Source organism: Lupinus angustifolius, chromosome LG02 (assembly GCF_001865875.1).
Source record: "Lupinus angustifolius cultivar Tanjil chromosome LG02, LupAngTanjil_v1.0, whole genome shotgun sequence".
Taxonomy (NCBI): domain Eukaryota; kingdom Viridiplantae; phylum Streptophyta; class Magnoliopsida; order Fabales; family Fabaceae; genus Lupinus; species Lupinus angustifolius.
This window is the reverse complement of record NC_032010.1, coordinates 2,691,201-2,716,086: the sequence shown is the minus strand read 5'-3', so window position 1 is coordinate 2,716,086 and position 24,886 is coordinate 2,691,201. Positions and strand designations below refer to the sequence as shown.

General features: G+C 32.6%; 3 protein-coding genes across 3 annotated transcripts; 2 read left to right on the top strand and 1 right to left on the bottom strand.

The window, feature by feature from the left end:
• LOC109332740 (aldehyde oxidase GLOX) lies at nt 499-2,959 on the top strand. The gene is made up of 2 exons (XM_019567752.1): nt 499-968; nt 1,512-2,959. Exons 1-2 carry the CDS (start codon nt 599-601, stop codon nt 2,795-2,797), a joined length of 1,656 nt encoding a protein of 551 aa, XP_019423297.1. The 5' UTR covers nt 499-598; the 3' UTR covers nt 2,798-2,959.
• On the top strand, nt 8,732-16,844 carry LOC109332729 (serine/threonine-protein kinase EDR1-like). The gene is made up of 13 exons (XM_019567742.1): nt 8,732-9,213; nt 10,229-10,651; nt 10,892-10,995; nt 11,217-12,301; nt 12,697-12,737; nt 13,347-13,415; nt 13,731-13,831; nt 14,063-14,141; nt 14,224-14,322; nt 14,957-15,025; nt 15,154-15,203; nt 15,891-16,067; nt 16,405-16,844. Exons 1-13 carry the CDS (start codon nt 8,881-8,883, stop codon nt 16,538-16,540), a joined length of 2,766 nt encoding a protein of 921 aa, XP_019423287.1. The 5' UTR covers nt 8,732-8,880; the 3' UTR covers nt 16,541-16,844.
• Nucleotides 17,425-19,133, bottom strand: LOC109332714 (18 kDa seed maturation protein-like). The gene is made up of 2 exons (XM_019567736.1): nt 18,995-19,133; nt 17,425-18,301 (listed from the first exon to the last, which is right to left on the bottom strand). The coding sequence occupies exons 1-2, from the start codon at nt 19,100-19,102 to the stop codon at nt 17,612-17,614; spliced, it is 798 nt and encodes a 265-aa protein (XP_019423281.1). The 5' UTR covers nt 19,103-19,133; the 3' UTR covers nt 17,425-17,611.

The following is a 24,886-nucleotide window of genomic DNA, read 5'->3' as shown; positions in this document are numbered from 1 at the left end:
TACACTACCAACGGACGTTGGTTCAAGTGGTACATGCTTAATTCCCCTTAAGTAAGGTTCCGGGTTCGAGTCTTGTGGATGAAAAAAATGTCCGCTGGGAGAGTTAGCCCCACGTACCTGTGGATGTTCCCAGCTCAGACAAGATTGGCTCCGGTGCGAGGATACATGTGAGAAACAAAAAAAATCTAATATTACACTTCACACATTGAGAAGGTAACTTAGTAATAGTTTACGGCTTCAAATCCAATATTACACTTTACATTTGGTGCCTTATTTTTTCTGCATGTTGATAACATGATAATTGAAAATCAGCAGGAGATGTGCAAGATTTCATACTCACATTTATTGGCCTTAGATTCATATCATTCCTTAAGTTGTGCCACTCAAGATGCCAAATACACCATACCATGCAAATATTATCATCTTGTTAGTTATCACTATTAATCCATTATTTTTAGTAATATAAATCCCATTTCATAGTAAGTAGTAACCCTCAACCACCAATCCCACCAACAACTTTCTTACTAGTAATTTTAACAACACTCTTCCAACTACACTAAACCCAAAACCTTTCTCTTTTCTTACCCAAACATTGAGAATGATTGCAACAATGATCCTTGTTCTCTTTGTTCTAGCTACATTTCCTTGTTATTTTCAACTCCTAGTGGAATCTCAAACTCCCTTAGGCTATCTAGGACAATGGCAACTCTTGCAAGCAAGCATTGGAATATCAGCTATGCACATGCAACTTCTACATAATGACAAAGTCATTATGTTTGACCGCACTGATTTTGGACCCTCAAACCTTCCTCTTCCTTATGGTCATTGTAGGGTAGACCCTTATGATAAAGCCCTTACAACAGATTGTACTGCTCATTCTCTACTATATGACATAGCTACAAACAGTTTCAGACCCTTAATGGTACAGACTGATACTTGGTGTTCATCAGCTTCTGTTCTCCCTAATGGTACGGTTAGAATATCTACAAAATATCTCATAACATTTCATTGTATCTTGATATTAATTAGTATTGATTATACTATCATAACATTGTCCTATAAATAGAACAATGTTTTGTACTTGGATATGCTATTGAATGTTTTATGTTACAAAAAGGTTTAGTATTAGAATGGCTAGACGTAATTTAACGTTAAAAGCTAGCTTCTAGGGTAAGAATTCTCTTAGCCTTATAAGCAATGCTCAAAGTGTGACACCCCTCATGCCCATGATTGGATATCTGCATCGTGAAATTTGCAGGACTGGACATCTGCGGATGGCCTATCGATCGAGAAGGGTGTGACTCTGATACCATATTAGAATGACTAGACATAATCTAACCCAAAAACTTGTTCATAAGCTGAGGTTGTCTAACCCTTATCAGCAATGGTTTGATTATATTTCCATTCGATATGGAACTTATCTTAACACTAAGATCGGAGAAAAACACAACTTGTGTATGAGTTCTTCTTATATACATAAACTTATTCACATGCCCTATTGTTTCCAACAGGTACCCTTGTTCAAACGGGTGGTTTCAATGATGGTGAACGTAACATTCGTATGTTCACACCATGCTGGGATGAAACATGTGATTGGATTGAATTCCCTGGTTACTTGTCACAGAGAAGATGGTATGCAACTAATCAAATTTTACCAGATGGAAGAGTAATTGTTGTTGGTGGTAGAAGACAATTTAACTATGAATTCTATCCAAAAAACCAAAACAACAATTCACCTATACATCTTAGTTTTCTCCAAGAAACTTCTGACCCAAATGATGAAAACAACTTGTACCCTTTTTTGCACCTTTTACCAGATGGTAACTTATTCATCTTTGCCAATACTCGTTCTGTGTTATTTGATTATAACCAAAACCGTGTCATCAAAGAGTTCCCTCCTATTCCTGGTAATGATCCTCGAAACTATCCAAGTTCAGGTTCATCAATTCTTCTTCCACTAGATGAAAACAAAGACTACATTGAAGCTGAAATCATGGTTTGTGGAGGAGCACCACGTAGTTCATTTGAGGGTGCATTACAAGGAAACTATATGCAAGCTCTTAGCACTTGTGGAAGGCTTAAAGTCACTGACCAAAACCCTACTTGGGTAATGGAGGAGATGCCATTGGCAAGAGTAATGGGTGACATGATACTTCTCCCCAACGACGAGGTTGTAATAATAAACGGCGTCTCGTTAGGGACGGCCGGGTGGGAGCATGGTCGTGGACCAGTGGTGACACCGGTCCTATTCCGGCCATACGAGAATATAGGCTCTCCATGGAGGTTTAGTATTATGCCACCAGCCTCAAGACCTAGACTCTACCATTCTTCAGCCGTACTACTAAAGGATGGCAGAGTCTTAGTCGGTGGTAGCAATCCACATGTATTTTACAATTTCACCGAGGTCGAGTACCCTACAGATCTTAGTTTGGAGGCATTTTCACCTCCATATTTGTCACCTATGGTTGATCAAGTTAGGCCAAATATTAACTACATGACAAGTGCTATCTTAGGGTATAGGGTATTCTCTTATATCACATTCACAGTAACAAGGTACACATCAGCTAGTGAAGTATCAGTTAGGATAATTGCACCATCATTTACTACTCATTCTTTTGGCATGAATCAGAGAATGGTGGTGTTGAAGATGGTTGGTGTTACACAAGTGAATGTTGATACTTATTATGCTACAATTGTGGGGCCATCTACGGCACAAATTGCACCACCAGGGTACTATATGTTATTTGTAGTGCATGCAGGTATACCAAGTTCTGGTTTATGGGTACAAGTGCAGTAAATTTAACTCAGAATTTGGTGTAGTTAAACATTGGTTAAATGGTTGTTAATAATATAGATAGATATGACTATGGATATATTAGAAACAAAAAATATCATGACTAATGTATTGTGCTTCAATAATATGCTCCTATTCCGTTTTATAAAGAATGACTTGCATTATATTATTATTTTACTAAAAATTTAAGTGGGTGCTTTATTTAACATTAAATATGTATTAAATTGTGTTAGCCGTACTATCAAAAAAATGAGTAAAAACCTATTTTAAGTTTATGAAGTTTTTATTATGGGGATGATTATTATATGTTCTGGTGCATTAATAATTTGAGCATAAAGTGAACTAATTCATCATCCGAACTTCATCCTTTATAATCATTTTGGCAAACACGTGTATATATTTGTGGTTTTTGACATAATATGATAATTCTCATATTCAAAGTTAAAATAATATTTGTTTCTACTCCAATAATTAAGACATGTGTGTAACTTTTCAACAATCCAACATGTGCTCTTATTGTGTTTTTATTGATCTTAAAAGTGAATATTAATTGTTGTGGCAACCAAATAAGGTACAATAAACTTGGGAATGTATTTTGAAACATAACACTCACATAACCATCTAAATACCTAAGAGTTTTGACGACGTGCAATATGTTGTAGTTTAAATATGTTGAAGCAATAGAAATTGGAAAGCTTTTTGCTCTTATAAAAGCATATTTGTAAGATGTACTAAAATAATTTGTGTATAATATCAAACTTTTTGTTTCCTAATTTATGGTTTCCTATATAATTAATTAGTTGACAGAAACAAGGATGATGAATGCATACTATTTGTTTGATTAAGTGGTTTATTTTTATGTAAACTTTTTTGGTATTTCTTTTGTTGCTCTTCACAACGCTTTTGGATTCATAGGTTTCATGTTACGTCAATTTGAACTTGCTCGATCTGTTCAATTGCAGCCTTATAATGCAATTGCATTCTCTGGTCCAATTGTTGTTTTTGTTTCAGTATTCCTGATTTATCCATTGGGTCAATCAGGTTGGTCTTTGCGCCTAGTTTTGGCATAGCAGCTATATTTCGATTCATCCTCTTTTTTATAAGACCATTCACTATTTCTTGAAGCTCGATCTCTCCCCCGGATGAACCATATAGCCAAGAAAAACCATGAACCAGAATAAAAGAGCTTGCCCCATCCATGAGTAAATATTTCGTAGTAGCCTCATTAGACCGTACGTCTTTCTTGGTATATCTATCGTTGATCAGAGATTTATCTATGAAAAATATGAATCGGAGTTTGAAGAAGGGGAAGGAGTCCTTGACTCGCAACAGATAGAAGAAGATTTATTCAATCACATAGTTTGGGCTCCTAGAACATGGTGCCCTTGGGGCTTTCTATTTGATTGTATCGAAAGGCCCAATGAATTGGGATTTCCCTATTGCGTCGGGTCATTTCAGGGCAAACATATCATTTACTATTTATATTATTTCATTTCTAATTTTTTAATATTATTCGAATTAGAAAAAACCGTTCTAATTTCTTAGAATTTCGAATAATGAAGAATTGAATTACAGTAAATGGTAATTTATATTACACTATTCTTATACATTAAGATGAAATGTGTATAATACATCGATTTCTATTCGAAATTAATAAGTGGGTTTTTTATATATAAAAAAAAAAAAAAGAATTCGACCGTTCGCCATTCGACAGGGATATTCGGAAATTGCGGAGGCTTGGTTTGATCAGACCGCTGAATATTGGAACAAGCTATAGCCCTTACCCCTGGTAATTATATTGAAGCACATAATTGGTTGAAGATCACAGGACGTTTTGAATAAGAACACTTTGTTTATGTGGCCCCCAACAGTTTACCAGATAAATTGATAAGTCGGGCATTCCCGGCCCACCAAGCGAAACCGGTAGTTTCTTGGTCACGACCAGTTAAAGCTAAAGTTCCATTAAAGAGCGTTTCCACGTGGTAGAACCTCCTCAAGGAATATATGGTTTTCATGAGGCTGGTCTTCAGCCGCCATCCACGTACGAATACCTTCGTTTAAGAGAATATTTTTGGTGTAGAAAGTCTCAAATTCAGGATCTTCCGCTGCGCGGATTTCTTGAGAAACAAATGATAATCAAAATAATATGATTAATTTCTTATTGATAATATAATAATTTATATTGAAAAAGAAATATCTAAAGTTTTAGATCAAATTCAAACGTTTAAGTATATTAAATGAATGTCAAAATATTTTTAACTTATTTTATTATCAATGGTCTTATTTTTTATTAATAGGTAAACTTTGAAATAAATATGTATTTTTCTTAATTGTAATTTATATAATTTTGTACCTCTTAGACTTTTGGTCAAGATCTGTCATTACCTGTAAAATGAAAAATTGAAAATGGTCGCCAAAATATCAAATATAAGTTAAATTAGTTATTTCTAGCATTTTTGCAACGACTATTTTAACTCACATGTGCTATTTTTGAATACTAATTTGAATTTAATAATAAACATAATTATTAAATGAAAATTAAATTTAAAAATAAATTTGACCAAGCCTTAAAATTTTAAAACAACAAAATAATTAAACTATATAAATTAAAGTAATTAACTTGAATTTTAACCATATGTAAAATCCTATTACCATTTGTTGTTATTATACCGAACTCATTTAGTATTTATTTTGACGTGTGAAAACACATTTTAATATTGTATTTAATATTTATGTATTAATAGTAACTAATTATTCATTATTAATATACATATATGTATATATATACATATACATATACATATATATATATACACTTATACATATATATATATATATATATATTTATATATATATATATATATTAAATACAACTTAGTACCCCACCACATTTGGCTTATTCTCCAAATTTACAAGCCTGTCTGAAGTAATGTATGAAGATTATGATTCAAATTTCTCATCAAGTTGAGCTTAGATCAAGTCCACTCATTAAAGATTAATTTGAATATGATTAAATATGAATTATTTTTTCAGCTTTTATTTCAATTAAGGTTTACATATTTTCGAGTGGATTATCAAGCTTAAATTTATGTTACTCATCAGCTCAAAATTGATATACATAAGTATATTTATAAGGTATAAAAAGATAAACAAAAATTATAAATCAATTTGTTTGAAATATGTATAATATATAATATATTCACACATTGACATTGTTTTTTAGTATTACTTTACTTCAGTTTTTGGGTAAAGAACTAATTCATTTCAGGATATGTGACTGTCTTTCCCAATAAATGATACTCCTAGAAATTGAACTATTAACATTTTGATCATTGTAGGATCCTAACAAGGCCTTTCACTATTATAATAACACATTGTTGATAGACATTGAATTATATTTGGCTCAAATATAACTCATTTATTTAACAAATTCATTTTAGCCAAAATTATGTCCATTTAGTTCATAACCAAAACTTAGTTAGCTAAATAACATCTTTTATCAAACAAATGTTGAGTTGGTTCAATTATTATTAATGTGCTAAAAAATAAACATTACTTTACATTTGACTTTTTTAAACAAAATTATTTAATAAAAATTTCATAAAAAAACTCATTATGTTTACATGTTATTTGTTAGGAAAATTAAGAAGCATTACTCTTTTACTTATTTGTCATTTTGTCTTAAATTGGTATACATTAACCATCCAAATTATTTCTATTAAGAATTTTATTTTTAATATAATTAAATGTATTTTCTAATATTTTTTATAAGAAACTAATTCATTCGAAGTGCATAATTATCTCTTCTTATAAATGTTGTTCTTAATAATTGAACTTTCAATTTTTTAGTTCATATGAAAATCTAATAAAACCTTAAACCTGCATTTGTAAGGGTAGAAATAGAAGAGAAAGAGAGTGAGAGAAGAGAAATTGAGGAGAAATGTCATATTTCTCTCCTTTTATTTAGGAGAGGGGAAGAGAGACTCGGATCTATTGTCTCAAACCATGTCATGAACCAATAATATCGAAACAAAACATAATTAATATTTAATTTTTTTTAGTTGACATGAAATATTTTCATTAATTATCGGCAGATTGAAACATAATTTGGGACAACAAATCCTTATCCACCGAAGAGTGAGGGAGATAAATCACTTCTTTATCTTCTTTTTCTATACAACCAAACAATACTAAAATTCATTTTATTTTTCATATCTTTCTTTTTTTCACTCTCTTTCTCATATATTTTGCTCTCCTTATTTTCTTCTCCCAACCAAACAAAGTATAAGGTTATGTTTGGTTTGAGTGAAAAAGAGAGGAAAGAGAGTGAGAGGAATGAAAAAGGAAGGAAAATCCATTGTTTGGTTATAATGAAAAGAATGATGGAAAGAAAAAAGACTGGGGGATCCATGCAATTATGTTTTCTTTTTATTATTGAGATGAAAACAAATAGAAAAAATTGGACCATGATCGATTGTCTCAAAGTATATCACAAATCATGTTCTAAACCAATGACGATGAGGAAAAAATAAAAAATGAATGAATATTTAATTTTTTTTACTTGATATATCATGTTTTCATTGTTTTAGAACGTGATTTAGGACATGCTTTGAGTGGTGTATCTGCTAGATCCATAAAAAAGACAAAAATGTCAAAGGTTAGCTTCTTGGGTTATACACTTATTGAGATAGACACACATCACAAAATAGACCACTTCGCTCATAGGGTGATGAGATACTCATAGTACAAAAAAATATCATTATTAATAGTAATTATATTATTTTCTCTTCACTTTCTAAAAAATCACCACATTTTCTACCCATTTTCTTTCCTCAACTTTTATTTCCTTAACTTTTCTTCTCTAAACCAAACATAGTGTAAATGTTGATATACTATAAAACTTACATTATTAAGAGTTTAAAATCTATACCTTGACTATAAAGTTTTTTACACTACGAGTACATCATTTATCATTAATTTGTATTACTTTTGTTTAAAAGTCAATAATAATTAATAAATCAATGATAAATGATTTACTGATAGTATAAAAAATAAGAGAATATATTCATATTAAATCCAATTATTGAAATATATGTGTTCAAAACAAAGCAGGTGTCAAGATTTTTGTTCCCATTTTAAAGTTATAATAAAAAATCAAAATTTGAATAGCATTAATTGCTCGCAATAACTGTATTAATTGCCATCTCCACGTGGGCTGTTATTTGACACGTTGTAGTTTGCGCGTTTATTTGGCGCGGTAATGTTTAACGTATCTTATCTCTTCATGTCATTCTCGTAATTTTACCTTAACTCCAATTCCCATTTTATCTCTCCCTTAACAACTTTCCACTCAAATAACCATTAAACACTTACTCTATTCCCTCTAAATTTTATTTATCAATTTGTTTCTAAAGAAAATAGAAAATTTTAAAATAAAAAATGTATGCATCCACCTTGTAAAAAAACTTTTAGACTATCATCACTCTATCACTTACAATTTAAAAATATAAATAAATAGTAGCTTGTAAATGAATTATGTGTAAAACTTCATAGTAAAAATATAGAGATATTATATTTTATCTAAATAGTCTCTTAAAATTAAAAGTGTAAATATAAGTCAAAATTTCCTTTTTAATGACTATTTTTTAGTATTTTTTTTAAATATAATATGTGTGTCTGGTTGGTATAAAGATTTATACATATTCACTATATCATCTATTGTTTATTTAGATAAAGTTTTTTAAATAATAAATTATAATTAAATATAAATGATAAATAATACAACGATAATATATAAAACTCATATACGATATAATACATTTTTTGGCCAAACTTTAATGACTAATTTTTAATATTTTAATCATAATTATTATTTTGGTTTTTATTAATGATTTGAATCTTCAATTCTCCTTCAAAAATTTATAAGAAAGTGACTATTAAAGCTTAGCTTCTCAGAAAACAGTTCACACTGAAGTGGAAGAAACAGACAAACAGATAGAAATTGGAGAGAAAATGAATAACGCAGCTGAGCAAAATTGAAATCCATATAAACACATAGAGAGAGAATTGAAAAGGAAAGAAAAAAAATGAAGAGCATTTTGAAGAAACTTCACATAGGTACCAACCACCACCACCACTCTAACCGATCCACTGAAGTTCCTAACGCCTCCGTCGCACCACCACCGCCTTCCGCCACCGATGATCCGGCCGTTTTCCCCTCCAATCCTTCTCCGGCGGCCACCGTTGCTAATCGGCAAGACTATTTCTCATCGGAGGAGGAGTTTCAGGTTCAGCTAGCCCTCGCCATAAGCGCTTCTTCCAATTCGGAGTTCAAAGATGATCAGAGCTTCGGAAGCCGTAAAATCGATTCCACGCGGAAGGAAGAAGGTGTGGCTGACGCGCTGTCTAGGCGTTATTGGGTAAGTTGATTCTTCAATTGTTCAAGTTCACTATTGATGCATGAATTAGGGTTTTACACTAATATTGTTGTTGAATTAATGCGGATTGTTGTTGTTTTATTTTTTTGATAATTTTTTGTTGTAGTTATTTTATGCTTTAATTTAATTATTAATGTGATGAATTGTACAGTGGGGCTTTAATGAAGGTACATTACACATATGCTTTAGATATTAGCAATGTCGAATTGTGGATCACTACTTCAAGAACCACATTATGTTTGGTCTGTGTGCTTCATAGAAAACAAGAAAGGAAATAATGTTGATGAGTCAATTCTTTTACCAAACCAGTTAATTTCTGAACATTTTTTTTAACAGAAGAAGTATTAGAAATACTTTCAGAGTAAACAATTTTTCATTTCCAATCATTGGATGAGACCATAGTCACCATGTATGCAGTATGGGTATGTGTTACATAATAAGTTATGGTTACAAGACTCTCTGTAAGGTAAATCCAGTGCATAGTTCAGCGATTTCAGTAAGTGTTGTGTCGGGTAAATGAGAGAACCTGGTAAATATGGTTGAGACAATTTACATTTCTTCTGAATAATTAGCAGAAAATCAATGTGGGTTGGTCCAAGTGGAAGGGATTCAGATCACTTATGCATGTGTCTATTGGTTCAATCCTAGGTTTCACGTGTACGAAAATGAATGAGGTGGACCACGGAAAGCATATAATTAAATGCAAAAACAAAAAAAATTGTGAATTTGATTTGTATGTCATTTTACGAACTCAAACTCATTCCATTCAGCATTTTTCTAATTATATTTCAACATTCTCGCTTTTTCTCACTTATCCAATCACATAAAAAAAAAACCTATATTTATGGTATAACATTTGATAGTCAAATGGACCTTTACTATTATGTTATTGGTTGCGCTCCAATAACCACTTGTGCTTTTTCTCCTTTTTATTTACTGCTCATCTGTTCAATTATTCCTGTTTGGTTTTGATTGCATCTTCTTTTCCTTCGACCAGGAATACAATGTGCTTGACTATGAGGAGAAAGTAATAGATGGCTTTTATGATGTATATGGGCTCTGTACTGATATAGCAATGCAAGGAAAGATGCCATCTCTGATAGATCTTGAAGCAAAACTTGGAAGTTCTGGCTATGAAGTTGTCATAGTTGACCGTGCAATTGATCCTGCTCTCGAAGAGCTGATGCAAATTGCACATTGTATCGCATTAGACTGCCCTGTAACCGAGGTTGTTGTTTTGGTACAAAGGCTTGCTGAACTTGTTACGGGCCATATGGGTGGTCCTGTAAAGGATGCTAATGTTATATTGGCAAGATGGACAGAAAGAAGTACAGAGCTAAGGACATCTGGAAACATGAGTGTGCTACCTCTTGGGTCCATAAATATTGGGCTCTCCAGACATCGTTCTTTGCTTTTTAAGGTCAGCATTATGGCTGTTGCTGATAGAAATCGTGTATAGTTTGATGTTAGGCTAGTACAGTATAATTTGCACAAATTTGTTGAGTGGCAGACTAGGCAACAATTTACTTCAAAATAAAACTATTAATTGACTTAAAACATTTTGCAAAAAAAAATGTTAATCGGGGATCCTACACATATTTAACATGTTCACGTATGAATTTGCTATTGCATAATATAATATTTGTTTTTCTGGATGTAGGTATTAGCTGACAATGTCAAAATTCCTTGTAGACTTGTAAAAGGTAGTCATTATACTGGTGTTGAGGATGATGCTGTCAACATTATAAAGTTGGAGGATGAAAGGTTATGGTTTTTACTGTCCTATTAATTTTATTGTATTTGTTGATAAATGATAACTCATTATTTGTGTTTGCATGAGTATGTGTATTTGTTCATGATGCACTGTTATCTTCTTTAGTATGATTTTGGATGATGCAAACATTGGAAATGTCCTCAAGTGTGCCCATAAATTTTGGGCTGCTGTTCTGATCCAGCAGTACTAACGTCTTCCATTCTACTTTCAGGGAGTTTTTGGTTGATCTCATGGCTGCCCCTGGAACGCTTATCCCAACTGATATTTCAACTGCGAAGGATCCTTCCTTTAAACCTTACAACCCCAAGGTTTTGCCAAGTTTACCTTCTACTAAGGAAACTGATTTTTATTACACAAGACTAGTGCCATCTCATGGTGAAGGTAGTAGTCAGAATTCACCGTTGAATGGAAAATCATATTTTGACCAGCCAGATTACATGCCTTCAAACTTTGGTTTCAATGGAGATTCTGGTGTTAGTCCCTCAAAAATGCTTCATAGAGTGACTCCTAACCAAGTAGAAAATATTGCGCAGTCATCTGGTGCTTCCCTGTACAAAGGGACTCATGGAATAAATGTGGCTGGTGAAGGGATTAGACTGAATGTCAATGTTGTACCATATGCCCAGAAGAGTTCTGATGACTCTCAGAACCTTTTTGCTGACCTTAACCCGTTCCAGATAAAAGGAGCCAGTAAGACCTCTGGTCATAACAGAACAGTAGAAAATAAAGTTCCTGAGGTTCAGAATACAAGAAATAATACTGTTTTTGGTAGACCCCCTGACCCTTTGAAGTGGAAGAATCGTTATGCTTACAATGAAGTCCCCAGCAAATTTAACTGTGATCCTAATGCATACAACTTTTCCTATAGTTCTTCCATATCTGAAAAGATTGATCAAAGTGGTTCCAAATCATCAAACAATTCAAATTTAAGTAATGACAGGAATGTTCCAAAATTGGCCCAAGTTACTGTTTCAGTTGCACCATTTGGTGTAAATGAACTGAAGAGGGTTGAGGATCTGAATGTTGATCGTAACAGAGGCAAACTGGAAAGTTCTCGAAATAACATGTTAGATGTGGTTAAAGAATATGAAAACGTTGAAACTGGTCATCTTGACCAGAGGAAGTTCGCACATGACAGATTCATGGGGAAACATTTAAAATTAAAGGATCCAGATAGTCGTAGCTCCCCAGTTGATTCCAATTTAAACAAGATTGATCGAATGTTGGATGATATAGATGTCAGTGAGTGTGAGATTCCATGGGAAGATTTGGTTATTGGTGAAAGAATTGGTCTAGGTAATGTGCGTGAACTCTGTTTATTTTCTTGTAGAACTATCTTATATCATTAATATTCACTAAAATTTTGGAGTTGTAGCACTTGTTTACCACTCCACCATGATACAAATCAACCATTGAAAGTCTCAAATGTAACATTAATTTCTACCGACTTTTCAGTGATCATATTTTCTATATTCATGAAAGCATGGTTCTAAGGTGTTGGGTGCTCGTCTAACCTCTCAAAATTTGTTATTTTCATGCTTAAAATCTTCACATGGATTTAAAAGGAAGTTAACCGGTATTTAGTGAGGCTTTTAGTGTGTTTATGTTTCACATGTCTCTCTCTCTCTGTGTATATATTTATATAAATGCTTCTTGGTTATTAATTTGGTTTCATGCTTTCTTTCAAATAGGTTCATATGGTGAAGTATTCCGTGCTGACTGGAATGGCACTGTGAGTACTATAATGCATGGACATTATTATCATATATTGAAGTGCAAGATATTTATAGACACTACCATTATCTCTGTTTAATAGGGTTGGGATGGTTGATACAGTTTAAAATTTGTGTTACAAAATGAATATAGAAACATAACTTATTTGGTCTGATAGTTTTTCCATGTAATTTGTCTTACTTTATAGTGTTATCAATGACGTTGATAATTTAATGAAACTAAAAGGCTTACTAACTCAATTATCAGTGCATGTTTTGTTACCAACTCTCAGATTAAAAACAAAGAAACATGTGTTCAACTCGTAAGAAGTTTAGGCCTGCTGAATGTGTTGTTGTCCCTTATGTGTATGATATCCACTATGCAATCCTTTATATAGATAATCTGCTCTTGTTATTGGGTCTATGGCATTATAATTATTTCATCAAATTATTTATAAGTCTACCAAGAGGTATGGAATTTCTTTTTACCTTCATAAGTACAATGTAAATCGAGGATAATAAATAATGAAAGAAAAAAGATGGAAAATCGGATAATCTCTCAGTAGATTAGTAATCCCTCAGTCCTACTCTCTGATTTTCTGACTGGCAATCTTTTGTTAAAATTTCAGGAGGTTGCTGTAAAGAAATTTTTGGATCAGGATTTTTCAGGCGATGCCTTGTCTGAATTCAAGAGAGAAGTAAGCATCAAGTGTTTTTTGCAGCGTGCAATCAGTATTCTTATTTGCATAAAAGAATTAGATAAAAATATGGAAAAACATGTGAAAATTAATATTATCATAACCATAACTTTACTTTGATAAGATATATAAAACTAATCGGAAGATTTAGGTGACAATATCAATCAGGAAAAAAAAATTAACTTGAAGTGAAGCGGATGATGGGTACAAATTGAAAGAACAAAATGGAAGGAAGAAGTACATGAATAAGGGTCCACCGTCATTATTTTCTTGAAGGCAGAAAACTAAATCTGATTTCCATCTTTTTTCTGCAAGGTTCGGATAATGCTTAGACTGCGTCATCCAAATATCGTTCATTTTATTGGTGCCGTTACTCGTCCTCCCAATCTCTCAATCATTACAGAGTTTCTTCCAAGGTAATATGCTCATTTGCTGCTATTTTCATCTATTAGTACTTCGGAACCTTTTTTCTCATTGTTATATATATATTTAACATGATATTGGTAACTGCGTGTTAGCGGCATAGGCCTCTGCAACTTCAGTGCAGTTGGCATATTTGCAGCTGTTGCATAATCATGCTACTCTTTCCATATATTTTTGGATCTACTATTCATATCCAGTTTTTAAACTGACTTAACATTTCACAGAGGAAGCTTGTATCATATTCTTCATCGTCCTCATTGTCAGATTGATGAGAAACAAAGGATAAAAATGGCTCTGGATGTGGTATGAAATAGGTTATCCTTTTTCCTTTCTAACCAACATTTACATCAGCCAACTTTTAATTTTGAGGCTCTTCATTTTCCAGGCCCGGGGCATGAATTGCTTACATTCCAGCACACCTACAATTGTTCACCGAGATCTGAAGTCCCCTAATCTTTTGGTTGATGAGAACTGGAATGTTAAGGTATATATGATTGGAACTGTGTTGTCAGTGTGCCTTATATTTGCTCCTGAATATCTATCCTCTTTGCAACATAAATGTACATGTTTGTTAGTTTACTGAAGCCAAATAGTTCGGTGACCTGGATGGTACAGTGTTTATAATGGTTATTTGATTTTGTTACTTTGTTCAAGGTAGACATTTTTTGGGTTTCATTTCGGATTGTTTTTCAAACCCACATACCATTTTGATTATGTTTGAAGCCTGATCTGTGGCAATTATACAAATGCATATGTATTCATGACCTGTTGTATGCATTTTGTTCTGATAACTGATTGCATTGTCTTTGGTCTTTGAGATATGCACATGAAAAAGTTGAAAGTCAGTGAGATGGTCCATTCCGTGTTTTTATGTTGAAGTTAAACTCGGATGAGCCTGATTTAAATGAATAAACTGATATCTCTGTATAAAAGCCAGTTGATATTAATTAGGAAAGTGCCATATAACTTGATATCTCTATATAAAATATGTACATGGATTATTTGTGTTGGACATGTTTTTTGAACTATAGATGCTTCAATTTTTATGAACTCTGAACTAAGCTTGTCAGTAGTTAAGCTGCTTTTTTTAATGGGTATTTTTCTTTATGTTTCTGCAGGTATGTGATTTCGGGTTGTCACGCTTGAAGCACAACACATTTTTGTCATCCAAGTCAACTGCTGGAACGGTGAGAATTTGAGAAGATTATGCATTGTTCTGAATGATAATTTGGTTAGGCATGTGTAACATGTGTCTTAATCTTCCTGTTCTATGTTCAAACTTCAACCCTAACATGTTTTTCTCAACATGTTATAGCCCGAATGGATGGCTCCTGAAGTTCTCCGCAATGAGCCCTCAAATGAAAAGTAAGTTGTTTTTTATTTGTGGTAAACTTCCTTTCTTCTTGCTTTTTTAGCTGTCATTTTATTATACAATTTGTGCAATGTGTTTCCAAACCATAATTGTTGCTTGCATCTTTACCAAATCCTATTAATGTGGACGGCATTGCAAAACTTTTTATCTCCAAGCTGCTAGTTGCAGCTGCCTCTGTGGCCTTAACAAAACAGCATTATCAATTGTCATAAGTAAAATAAGCTTCGGTAGGCTGTTTGACAGTCTTTTGGCATGGGAAAGGCACTTTTTAACAGCTTAAATGGTTTGTTAGCAAAACAATTAAGGGAACAACCTCTTCACTTGCTAGGGTAAAGCTGCATACATCTACCGTTGAACCGTCTTTTTATAGTAATCCCTATTCGGTTGCTATGCGCCTGATTGAATTCCTTCTTGCAATTAAGAACAGCACAGTTATCACAATCAATGCCACAGTAATCGTTAATAAACTTAGCATTTCATAATGTATCTTATGTTATTAGAAAGTTAATGCTCTGCAGACAAGAAAGACTGCTGCAGTTGAGAATGAAGCTAGAATTTATGAACTTCAGCAATTGAACATCAATTTAGATTCAAATATATGTGCTAGCTTCTTTGTTGCTTGCAATGGGCTGTGTCTATTTAGTCCATCTCTATTAATTTGTATCATTCGAAATGTACAGATGTGATGTTTATAGTTTTGGAGTCATTCTATGGGAGCTTGCCACTTTAAAGATGCCTTGGACTGGAATGAATCCTATGCAAGTTGTTGGTGCAGTGGGTTTTCAAAACCGTCGCCTTGATATCCCCAAGGATGTTGACCCTTTAGTTGCAAGAATAATCTGGGAATGTTTGCAACAGTAAGCACGATCAACTTCATGCTTGATTAATTGATTTTGATTGAAGTATACTTTTGGCCACATACACGATGCTCGTTTTTAACTTGGTCCAAATACATTAAAAAAAGTTCAAATCAGTCTCTTTATGTTCATTTTTCTCGATCTGGTCCTCGTTTATTGTTGTTATGATACAATTTGTTGGAGTTAAAGTAAAGGGACCAAATTAAAAATAATTGTCACCTATAAGGATCAAAGTGAATATGATTATCATGTATTTATATAGTGACCGACTTCATGCTTGTTTAATTTTATTATTTCTAGTTGATGACCTTTTTCTGCCCCTGCATTTGTTTGACAGAGATCCGAATTTGCGCCCCTCATTTGCACAGCTCACAGTGGCTCTAAAGCCCCTGCAACGTCTAGTTTTCTCATCTCATCAAGACCATCTAGTTTCCCCAATGTCACAAGAGGTTTCTGTAAATTCTATCCCTTGAAATCTCTCACTTATGCAAATGTGAATATTGAACTTCACTTTCTGCTTAGTGTATTTATGTAAGTATAAAGTTATCAAAGAGAACAAGAGTACTATAAAAGAAAAAGAATTACTCAAAGCTTGTTGGGCAAAAGATTGTGTTAAGGAATATATAATTTGTTGCTGTAGCCCAAGAAAAAATGCAGAACCATTTTATCTGGGTGGATACTTATAGCTTGTGGGAATAAAGCTTGGTTGTTCTTGTGATACTTATAGCTTGTCCAAGGAAGCAAAACTTTCTAATATATATCTAAATAACTGTTTCTGAAGTTTCGTAGTTGTCTTCATTTTTAACATTTAAGTTCAATTTCTAGGAAAAGCTACACTTAGTATGCAATGCAGTTTGTGCCAAATTCTAACCATAACTTATGTAGAAGCTTCTCATGTTAAAGGTAATTTGTGTTCCTGTTAAACCCACCATCTTTCGTAGCTAGAGAACATGAAACATAAATACAGCTGGTTACACTCAAATTCAATGTCCCTACAAGCACCGAAATTATATTATATGACAGTAGAATAATGTTCTTATGTGCTGCATATATTAATAAAGAAGTATCTGGATGACTTAGTTTTTTTTATTACTAAGGGTATTCACTCACCTTATAGATAAAGAACTAATTTTTTTCGGGATGTATGGTTGTCCCTCCCAACCAGTGTTGTTCCTTTATCATCAAAACTTCAGCAACAATTGCTTTCAGATACTTTGCCATTTAGAGAAAAAAATCAGTCATGCTTATATTAAAATCTAAATTTGCTATCATTAGTTTTCATTATAATATTTTTATTCATCTAAACCAACAAACACAGACACAACACAAAATGTCAACTTACAACAGCGATCCCATAAATATAATGATAAAAACTAAAAAGTAAATAAATAACTTGGATGACTTCTCCTATACCACACAAAGTAAAAAGTAAGTAAAATGAACCATGATGACATGATTAACATCTATATCACAATGATGATTCAAAACTTAAGAAGCAATGAACATAACACAAGTAACAAACACACCAATTGCCATTCAAACCTTCAAGTGAAACGAGGCCCATCACTATGGGCTGGGCCTGTTCCACCAACATGGGTATTATGGGCCTTTGTCCTACCCATGCCAGTGTTCCTTCCAGTAGGATTTGAGCCCACCATTTCTTCAGCAAGCTCTTCAAGCCCATGCCCAAGACCACCATGCTCATGTTGTCCATGCATTGTTGATGTCTGATTAGCTCTCATTGGTGACATGGGTTCACCAGTAGTTGTATATGCAGCTGTCTCAGTCCCAGGCCCAAGCCCAGTGCTAGTGTATTGGCTCTCCATTTGGTCATTCACACCAGATTGTCCAAGCCCATAACCATGTCCATGTCCATGTCCCCCAGTGGTGTAGTTTGTGGGAGACCTATTCCCGGCAGGCCCGGTGGCAGTGTGTTGACCCTCCATGTGGCCTGCCATGACAGACTGTCCAAGCCCATACCCAAGCCCATGTTGGTTGGGCCCCATTGGTTGCCCATGTTCACCAGTTGTGTAGTTTGAGGAAGACCTAGTCCCGGCAGTTCCGGTGGCAGTGTGTTGGCCTGCCACCGTATGCCCAGCCGTGGCAGACTCTTTCACCGCCGAGTTGTGGTGTAGCACCTCCTGCTTCTCCAGCTCTGCTTGGTTGAACCTCTCCTCTTTCCTGTGGGTTGCCATATCCTTTTCAATGGGATCATGAGCAGTCATTTTCTCAGTCTGTTGAGGCCCAACACAATATACACTCATTAGCCCAATAATTACTTTAAATATCATAAAACATACATTTTTTATATGCTAAAAAGTAAACAGAATTAAACAATTGTTTATAGTAAGGTAAATGGATTGCATTTGTGACAACCCATTTGAGAAATATTAACAATGACAATGATAATAAGTATGGTCCAAGCTAATGTAACAAGTATGGTAGTGGAAAATGAATAACATAATTTGTCTAGCAAAAGCTAATACCTTATATTACGATTTTGAAATATTGTGTAGTAGGCTAAAAATGTGGTAGTAACACATGATAAATTTAAACTACATCTTTAAAAGAAATCTGTATACACACTATAACAATTGTTCACTATCGATCATAAGATAAACATATTTATCATTGCATATAAACTTCTATAAAATGGTTTCACATGATCAGCCAATTGGCTTGATCGTAGGCTATCAATAAAAAATGAAAATCATTATTATCAATAAAACTTGCAATTCTTTCTAATATTGAATGAGTCAATCACACATTAGTATCTTATTAAACAAAACCATTAATATTGTTCCTCCATTGATGATCACAATTGTCACAAAAATTATTAAGTAGCAATTAACAACAATGAGAAAAAAGAGATGATAGCCTTTATGATTATTGAAACATTTTCCAATCCTATTATGAAAATAAAAAACCTTCTCTTGGACAGTGGCTTTGGTTTTCTCCAAACCAGACTTAGCAGATGCACCAATGTTGGATGCAGTTTCCTTAACGCTCTCAACGGCTTTCTTTGCTGCTTGCATTTTCACTCTTTCTCTTTTTTCTTTATTGCTTTTATTTTCAATTTCAGATTGTAATAATGTTTATATAGATAAAGGGAGCCACTATATTATTTACACGTGGCAACAGTATAATAAAGACAATGGAGTTAAAATCTGACAGGTAACTACCACGTGTCACATTATAAAGGAACAAAAGTTAGTTATGGAAGTTGCAATTAGATGTGGCGAAACGTGCTTCTCGTGTGGGACCCCACTACTTCTGATTATTAAATGTTGGAGGGATTAAGATACTTACAATAATTTCATCATAAAGAAATAAAAAAAGTGGAAGATTTTGAATATAACTAAAAATAGTTCATGACATTGACAAAATTGTCTCAAAAAGAAATCATAAAACATTTTGAATTTTCATGAAACAAAATTGAGAGTATAATAATTCTTTATTCGTATTCTTTAAATCAATAAGACCTTTCTTTATTAACCAAAAAAATAATAAGACGTTTCTTTCTACTTAAAAACACATGTTGGAGAAGAATATACTATAGACATGATGATGAATGTGGTTCTTAAGTGACAATCTAATATTTAGGCATTATCACTTGAAATACTTATACATAGTTAATATATATTTATTATTAATTTGTATTATTTTTTTTAAAATGAAAATAAAAAAATAAAGTGTAGATGATGCAGTGATAATATGTAACATTTGTACTGGTGAGTGCATATTTTTTAATTTTTTAATTATTAAAATAAAACTTATTGCATCTTTGATAGGGCTGGAAACGAGCCGAACCAAGTTGAAGCAGAGCTCAACTCAGTTTAGCTCGATAAGGATTGACTCAGCTCGAAACTCGACTCGAGTTTGATACGAGTTATTTTTTAGCTCGAGTTTGGCTCGGTTAAAGTTAACGAATTGTTCGGTTCAGTTCGAATAGTTCATTTAGACAACTCAAATAATTGATTAAATTTTGAAAGATATTAATTTATATATAAATATAATCTTGTTTATATATATATAATAACAATAAATATAAAAATAATATATGAGTCATAATAAACATAAAAATTAGTTTATATATATAAATAAATATAATTATATATATAAATATAAATATATTGAGCTAACTCATGAACCTAACGAGTCGAACTATATCCAACTCAAGTTCGGCTCGTTTATTTAATGAGCTCAATTTCCAGCTTAAGGTTAACTCATTTGGTTCATGGACCAAGTTTATCGAGCCAAATAATGAATTGAGTTTCAAACGAATATCGAGTTGGTTCGGTTCATTGTCAGTCATAATCTTTGATATAGCTTATATATTAGATTATTTGTGGTATGAAGTTTTAAGCTTTATTTGTGTGAGAGAAGATGTGAGAGAGACAATAATGAGTGGGTAAAAAAAATGAGAAATTGAGTAGATTTTTATATTGTTTGACATGAGTGAAATGAAAAGGAAATAGAAGATAAATAAATATTTTCTTTGGTTATATTTGAAAAGTAAAAGGAGAGAAAAATGTTATATTTGAAATGACAAAAATATCCTCAAAATAAAAAATGGAAAAGTGTTAATAGAGTTACAAATGTTATATTTGTCATTTCACACCATCAACCTCTTTCCATTATGGATTTTATGTGGGTCTCACATGTTTTTATTATTTCTACTTTTTCTATCTTCTCAACCAAATAAGAGAAAATTCCAATTTCTCCTCAAGTTATCTTCCTTCTACTTCTTTCCTCCCAAGAAGGCTTAGTTAATATAACTGCTCCATAATGATATAATTTTAAATTATGTAGCTTTTGATGTTTAGGTCTATTATAAAAGTCACTTTCAAATTAATACCATTTCATTAAAAGACATAAATTACATTTAAGTTGCTAACTTATTTTTTTCTTAATTTTGACACTTGAGGCACACTTCTTTCCTTATGATCAATAAAAATTTATTTAAAATTCTAATATTGATCAATAAAAATTCGGTTGTCCCACCAATTGTACAATTAAATAAAACTAGTTAAAAGAACCAATAAATTCAATCTTCATATAAAAAGTTTAGTCTTTTGAATGATTAGATACCAAGTATAAAACATTTTCAAATTTCCTAAGTGCATGGGTAACTTAAATGTTGGAAGAAACTCAAGTGTCTTGTTGAGAATAAAATATCTTCTTCTACTTCAATGGTTGTTGAGAACGAGACTAGGCAAAATGGAAAAGCTCTTGGGAAGTATGGTGTTAATTAATTAGTTTTATTTTAACAACTACTAAAATAATTATATATATATAATAAAGTATCTCCTGATATAAGGAGATATATTATCTCCTTACAACCACTAGAATCACCTTTCGAAAATATTTTCCTTTTCACACATGTTTTCGTTAAGAAGATGAGACTCAACACTATAATAATAAGGTTGTTTGCTTTATGATATGAAAATGATTCAAATCTTATAAATAATTTATAGACTTACGAGGGCAAGACTATGTATGTTGGTCCTTCTCATACATCACTTGGTGAGAGTGTTGTGTACTAATGAACTCCATGTAAGAGTTCCATTTCTTTTTAGTTTAATTATGAGTAAATAATCTATTTCTTAAACACTCCAATTGTTACATGTAAGAATTGGCTTTATCAATGATTAATGATGATTTTTGCAAACTCTAAGTGAAAGAAAAGGAAGAAGGCAAAGATTGAAAAGAAAAAACTACAAATAATTATTTGATTAATCGAGAGAAATGAAAGATATTAATTACAATTACACTAAGGTGCTTTTATATACAAGTAACCAACAACCTTCCTTACTAAATAACTATCTCTCTACATCCAAGGGTTAGTAATGACTCATAAAATAATTGAAATCAATGGTTAACATTCATTTGCCAAGATTGCTTGTAACATAAGTAACTTATTCTATGTCCTCTCTATTGTTCTGTTTTTGTACATGTAGACTATCGGACTAGGATCCTCTCTAGTACTGGAGGGTCTAGTACTAGAATGTGAAGCCCAAATTTGTTTCATTATTTGTAAAAAGTTTTTGCCTAAAAAAATTTTAAAATCTGAACCATCAATTTTTTTTTAAGTTCAGGTGTCGCAATTTTATGTGGTACTGGACCCTCCAGTAATGGAGATGACCCATTTTCGTATACCGCCTTGTGTCCTTATTGTTGGTGCTTGCAGGCTTGGTCCTCCTAGGTGCTTTGGTCATGGCATTGCTGGTCATGGCATTGCTGGTCCTGCCAAGTGATTTGTTGTTGGCCTTGTTGGTCATGCCAGGTGCCTTGCTCACACTTGTTCAATATTACATTTACTTTTCCATACAAACAAATTTTATTTTGTAATAGGGAATGGAGTATCTCCTTGTATAAGGAGATAAGTTATCTCCTCCTGCTTATTGTGTAATATGACAAGTACCTTTCTTCCATTTCTTGCTTATTGTATACCTCGTGGATAGTCTTTAAAATATATATATATATATGTTTGTATCAAATAAGTTATTGATCTATCCTAAATGAGTTTCTTTTTCCTCTAAAAAATGTTTCAGGTACACCTTTTTAATGATATAAGGTGATCTAGTAAAGATGGTATCACTTAATATTGGAAACAATCTTCCTTTATAAAGAAAGTTGAACATTTGTCTTACAAACTTATCACATTGTTGAGATGTCTTCCTGCAATAATATTTTGTTATTTTTGCCACCTTTTTAATTTTGTTAAGGGAAATTTTGCATCTAATTTATTTGTTTGACATGAATTAGAAGCTTGTGCCATGGACTTATCTCCTAACTTTGGTAATCAAATACAACAACTAACAACAACCAAATTTTAATCTCATTAGGTGGAGTTGACAAAACATTTTGTTATGGTAATTAAATAATATGTACAAAATTATAATGGTTTCTCACGTTGTATATAAGTGAAAAAAGAGATTAAAGAAGAAGGAAAGGTACAAGGAAAACATAAGAGAAAGTATTATTTATTGAACTTGTACTCAAGAAAGCCAAAGGCAAAGCACATATACACTAAGTTATAATCGGTTGCTTGAGCTTCAAGCTATCTAACCCAACTAATTAACTACCTAGCACTTGGAGGGAAAAACAGTTACATATTACAAAGTATAACTAACTCTAACTAAAGGATAAAGTAAAGGGAACAACTCAAGGTTAAAGCCTATCAACTAAGGAAAGCTTGCATAACAAACAATGATGGACCAAGGCCATAAACCACGACTTGCACCATAGATTGAGAGGCTAACACCCCTCTCAAGGTGGGCAATGGAGATTAATGAGTCTCATTTTGGAAAGGAATTGATTGAAGAACTTGACATGGAGAGGTTTGGTAAAGGCGTCTGCTAATTGATCAGAAGAGGAAATTGTTAGAAGATGAACAAGATCTTGTGGAATCTTTTCCATGGTAATGTGGCAATCAATTTGTTCATGGAAGACATGATTGTATGCTAAATAGATTGCTGATTTTTGTCATTATATATGGAGTTAGGACGATGAATTGGAGTATGCAAGTCTGTATATAGGTTAGCCAACCATTAAATTTCATAAACCAATCTCTTAAGGGCTCTATATCCTACTTTAGAGGAGGAACGACTCACTGTGTTCTATTTCTTAGTTTTCCAAGAGATTAAGGAAAAATCTAAGAAGATACAAACCCTAGTGAGACATCTACGAGTATCGAGGCAACAAGCCCATTATAAATCGACAAAAGCATAGAGCTTGAGCTAGAAGTTTGATGGGAAAAATAAACCTTAGGCATGTGATGTTTTTAGATAAGAAAGAACTCTTAGTGCAACCTTATATTGGAGATCCATAGGCTTATACATAAATAAGTTTAATCGTTGAACATCATAAGATATATATGACCTTGAGATTGTGAGGTACAATAATCTTCCGACTAAACCTCTATATCAAGCAACATTGCAAAAGATGTACCTTTCTCTAGCTAAAGTTTGATACATGTGTCAAAACTTGTGGCAAACTTGGTAAACTCGTCTCTTCCAAAAGAGATAATGTGTATTTTCATTGATTCGTGTGAATTTAAGTTTGGGATCTGACAATTGTATCTCAAGGAACCCAAATCCTTGATTTTGAATGAATTATTGAGAATTATCTTGACATGATTAATTTCAGTCATGTCATCTATTCTCATGATCATATCATCAATATAAACAATGATTATTGTGAATAAGGAAAAAATTTAATTAGTGAAGAGAGTTTGGACTGCATTGGAATATGAATAACCTAAGGATATGAGAGTAGAATAAAAAGTGGTGTCATTATCGACTAGTTTGTTTGAGCTCATAAAATGACTTGTGCAACTTGCAAACATGACCAGAATTTGAGGTGAGTAATCCACGGAGAAGTACCATATACAACTTCTCATTTAAATCTTCATGGAGGAAGACATAATTGACATCCAATTTCTCAAGGAATCGTGACTTTGTAGCTGCTAAAGGCAAGTGATGTTAATATTATTGAGTAAGACATTTGAAAATAATTCTTTCTTTTTTAAAAGGTTATATGAGATTATATGATTTTCTAGTTGAATTCTTTTCTTCTTTTAAAGATTCTATATTTATTATATACTAAGTGACATACTTTAAAGTGAAGACTAGAGAATATAATTTGTTAGTTTTTTACTTAAAAGAAAGTTGTTAAGGAAAAAATGTGCCAAGAGTATCATAGTCAAAATTAGATATAACATTATTGATATATTAGCATCTTAATCCATTAAAATATGAGAATAAATTATCTCTTCATACCAAGAGATAACTTATTTCCTCTAACTACTAAAAGTA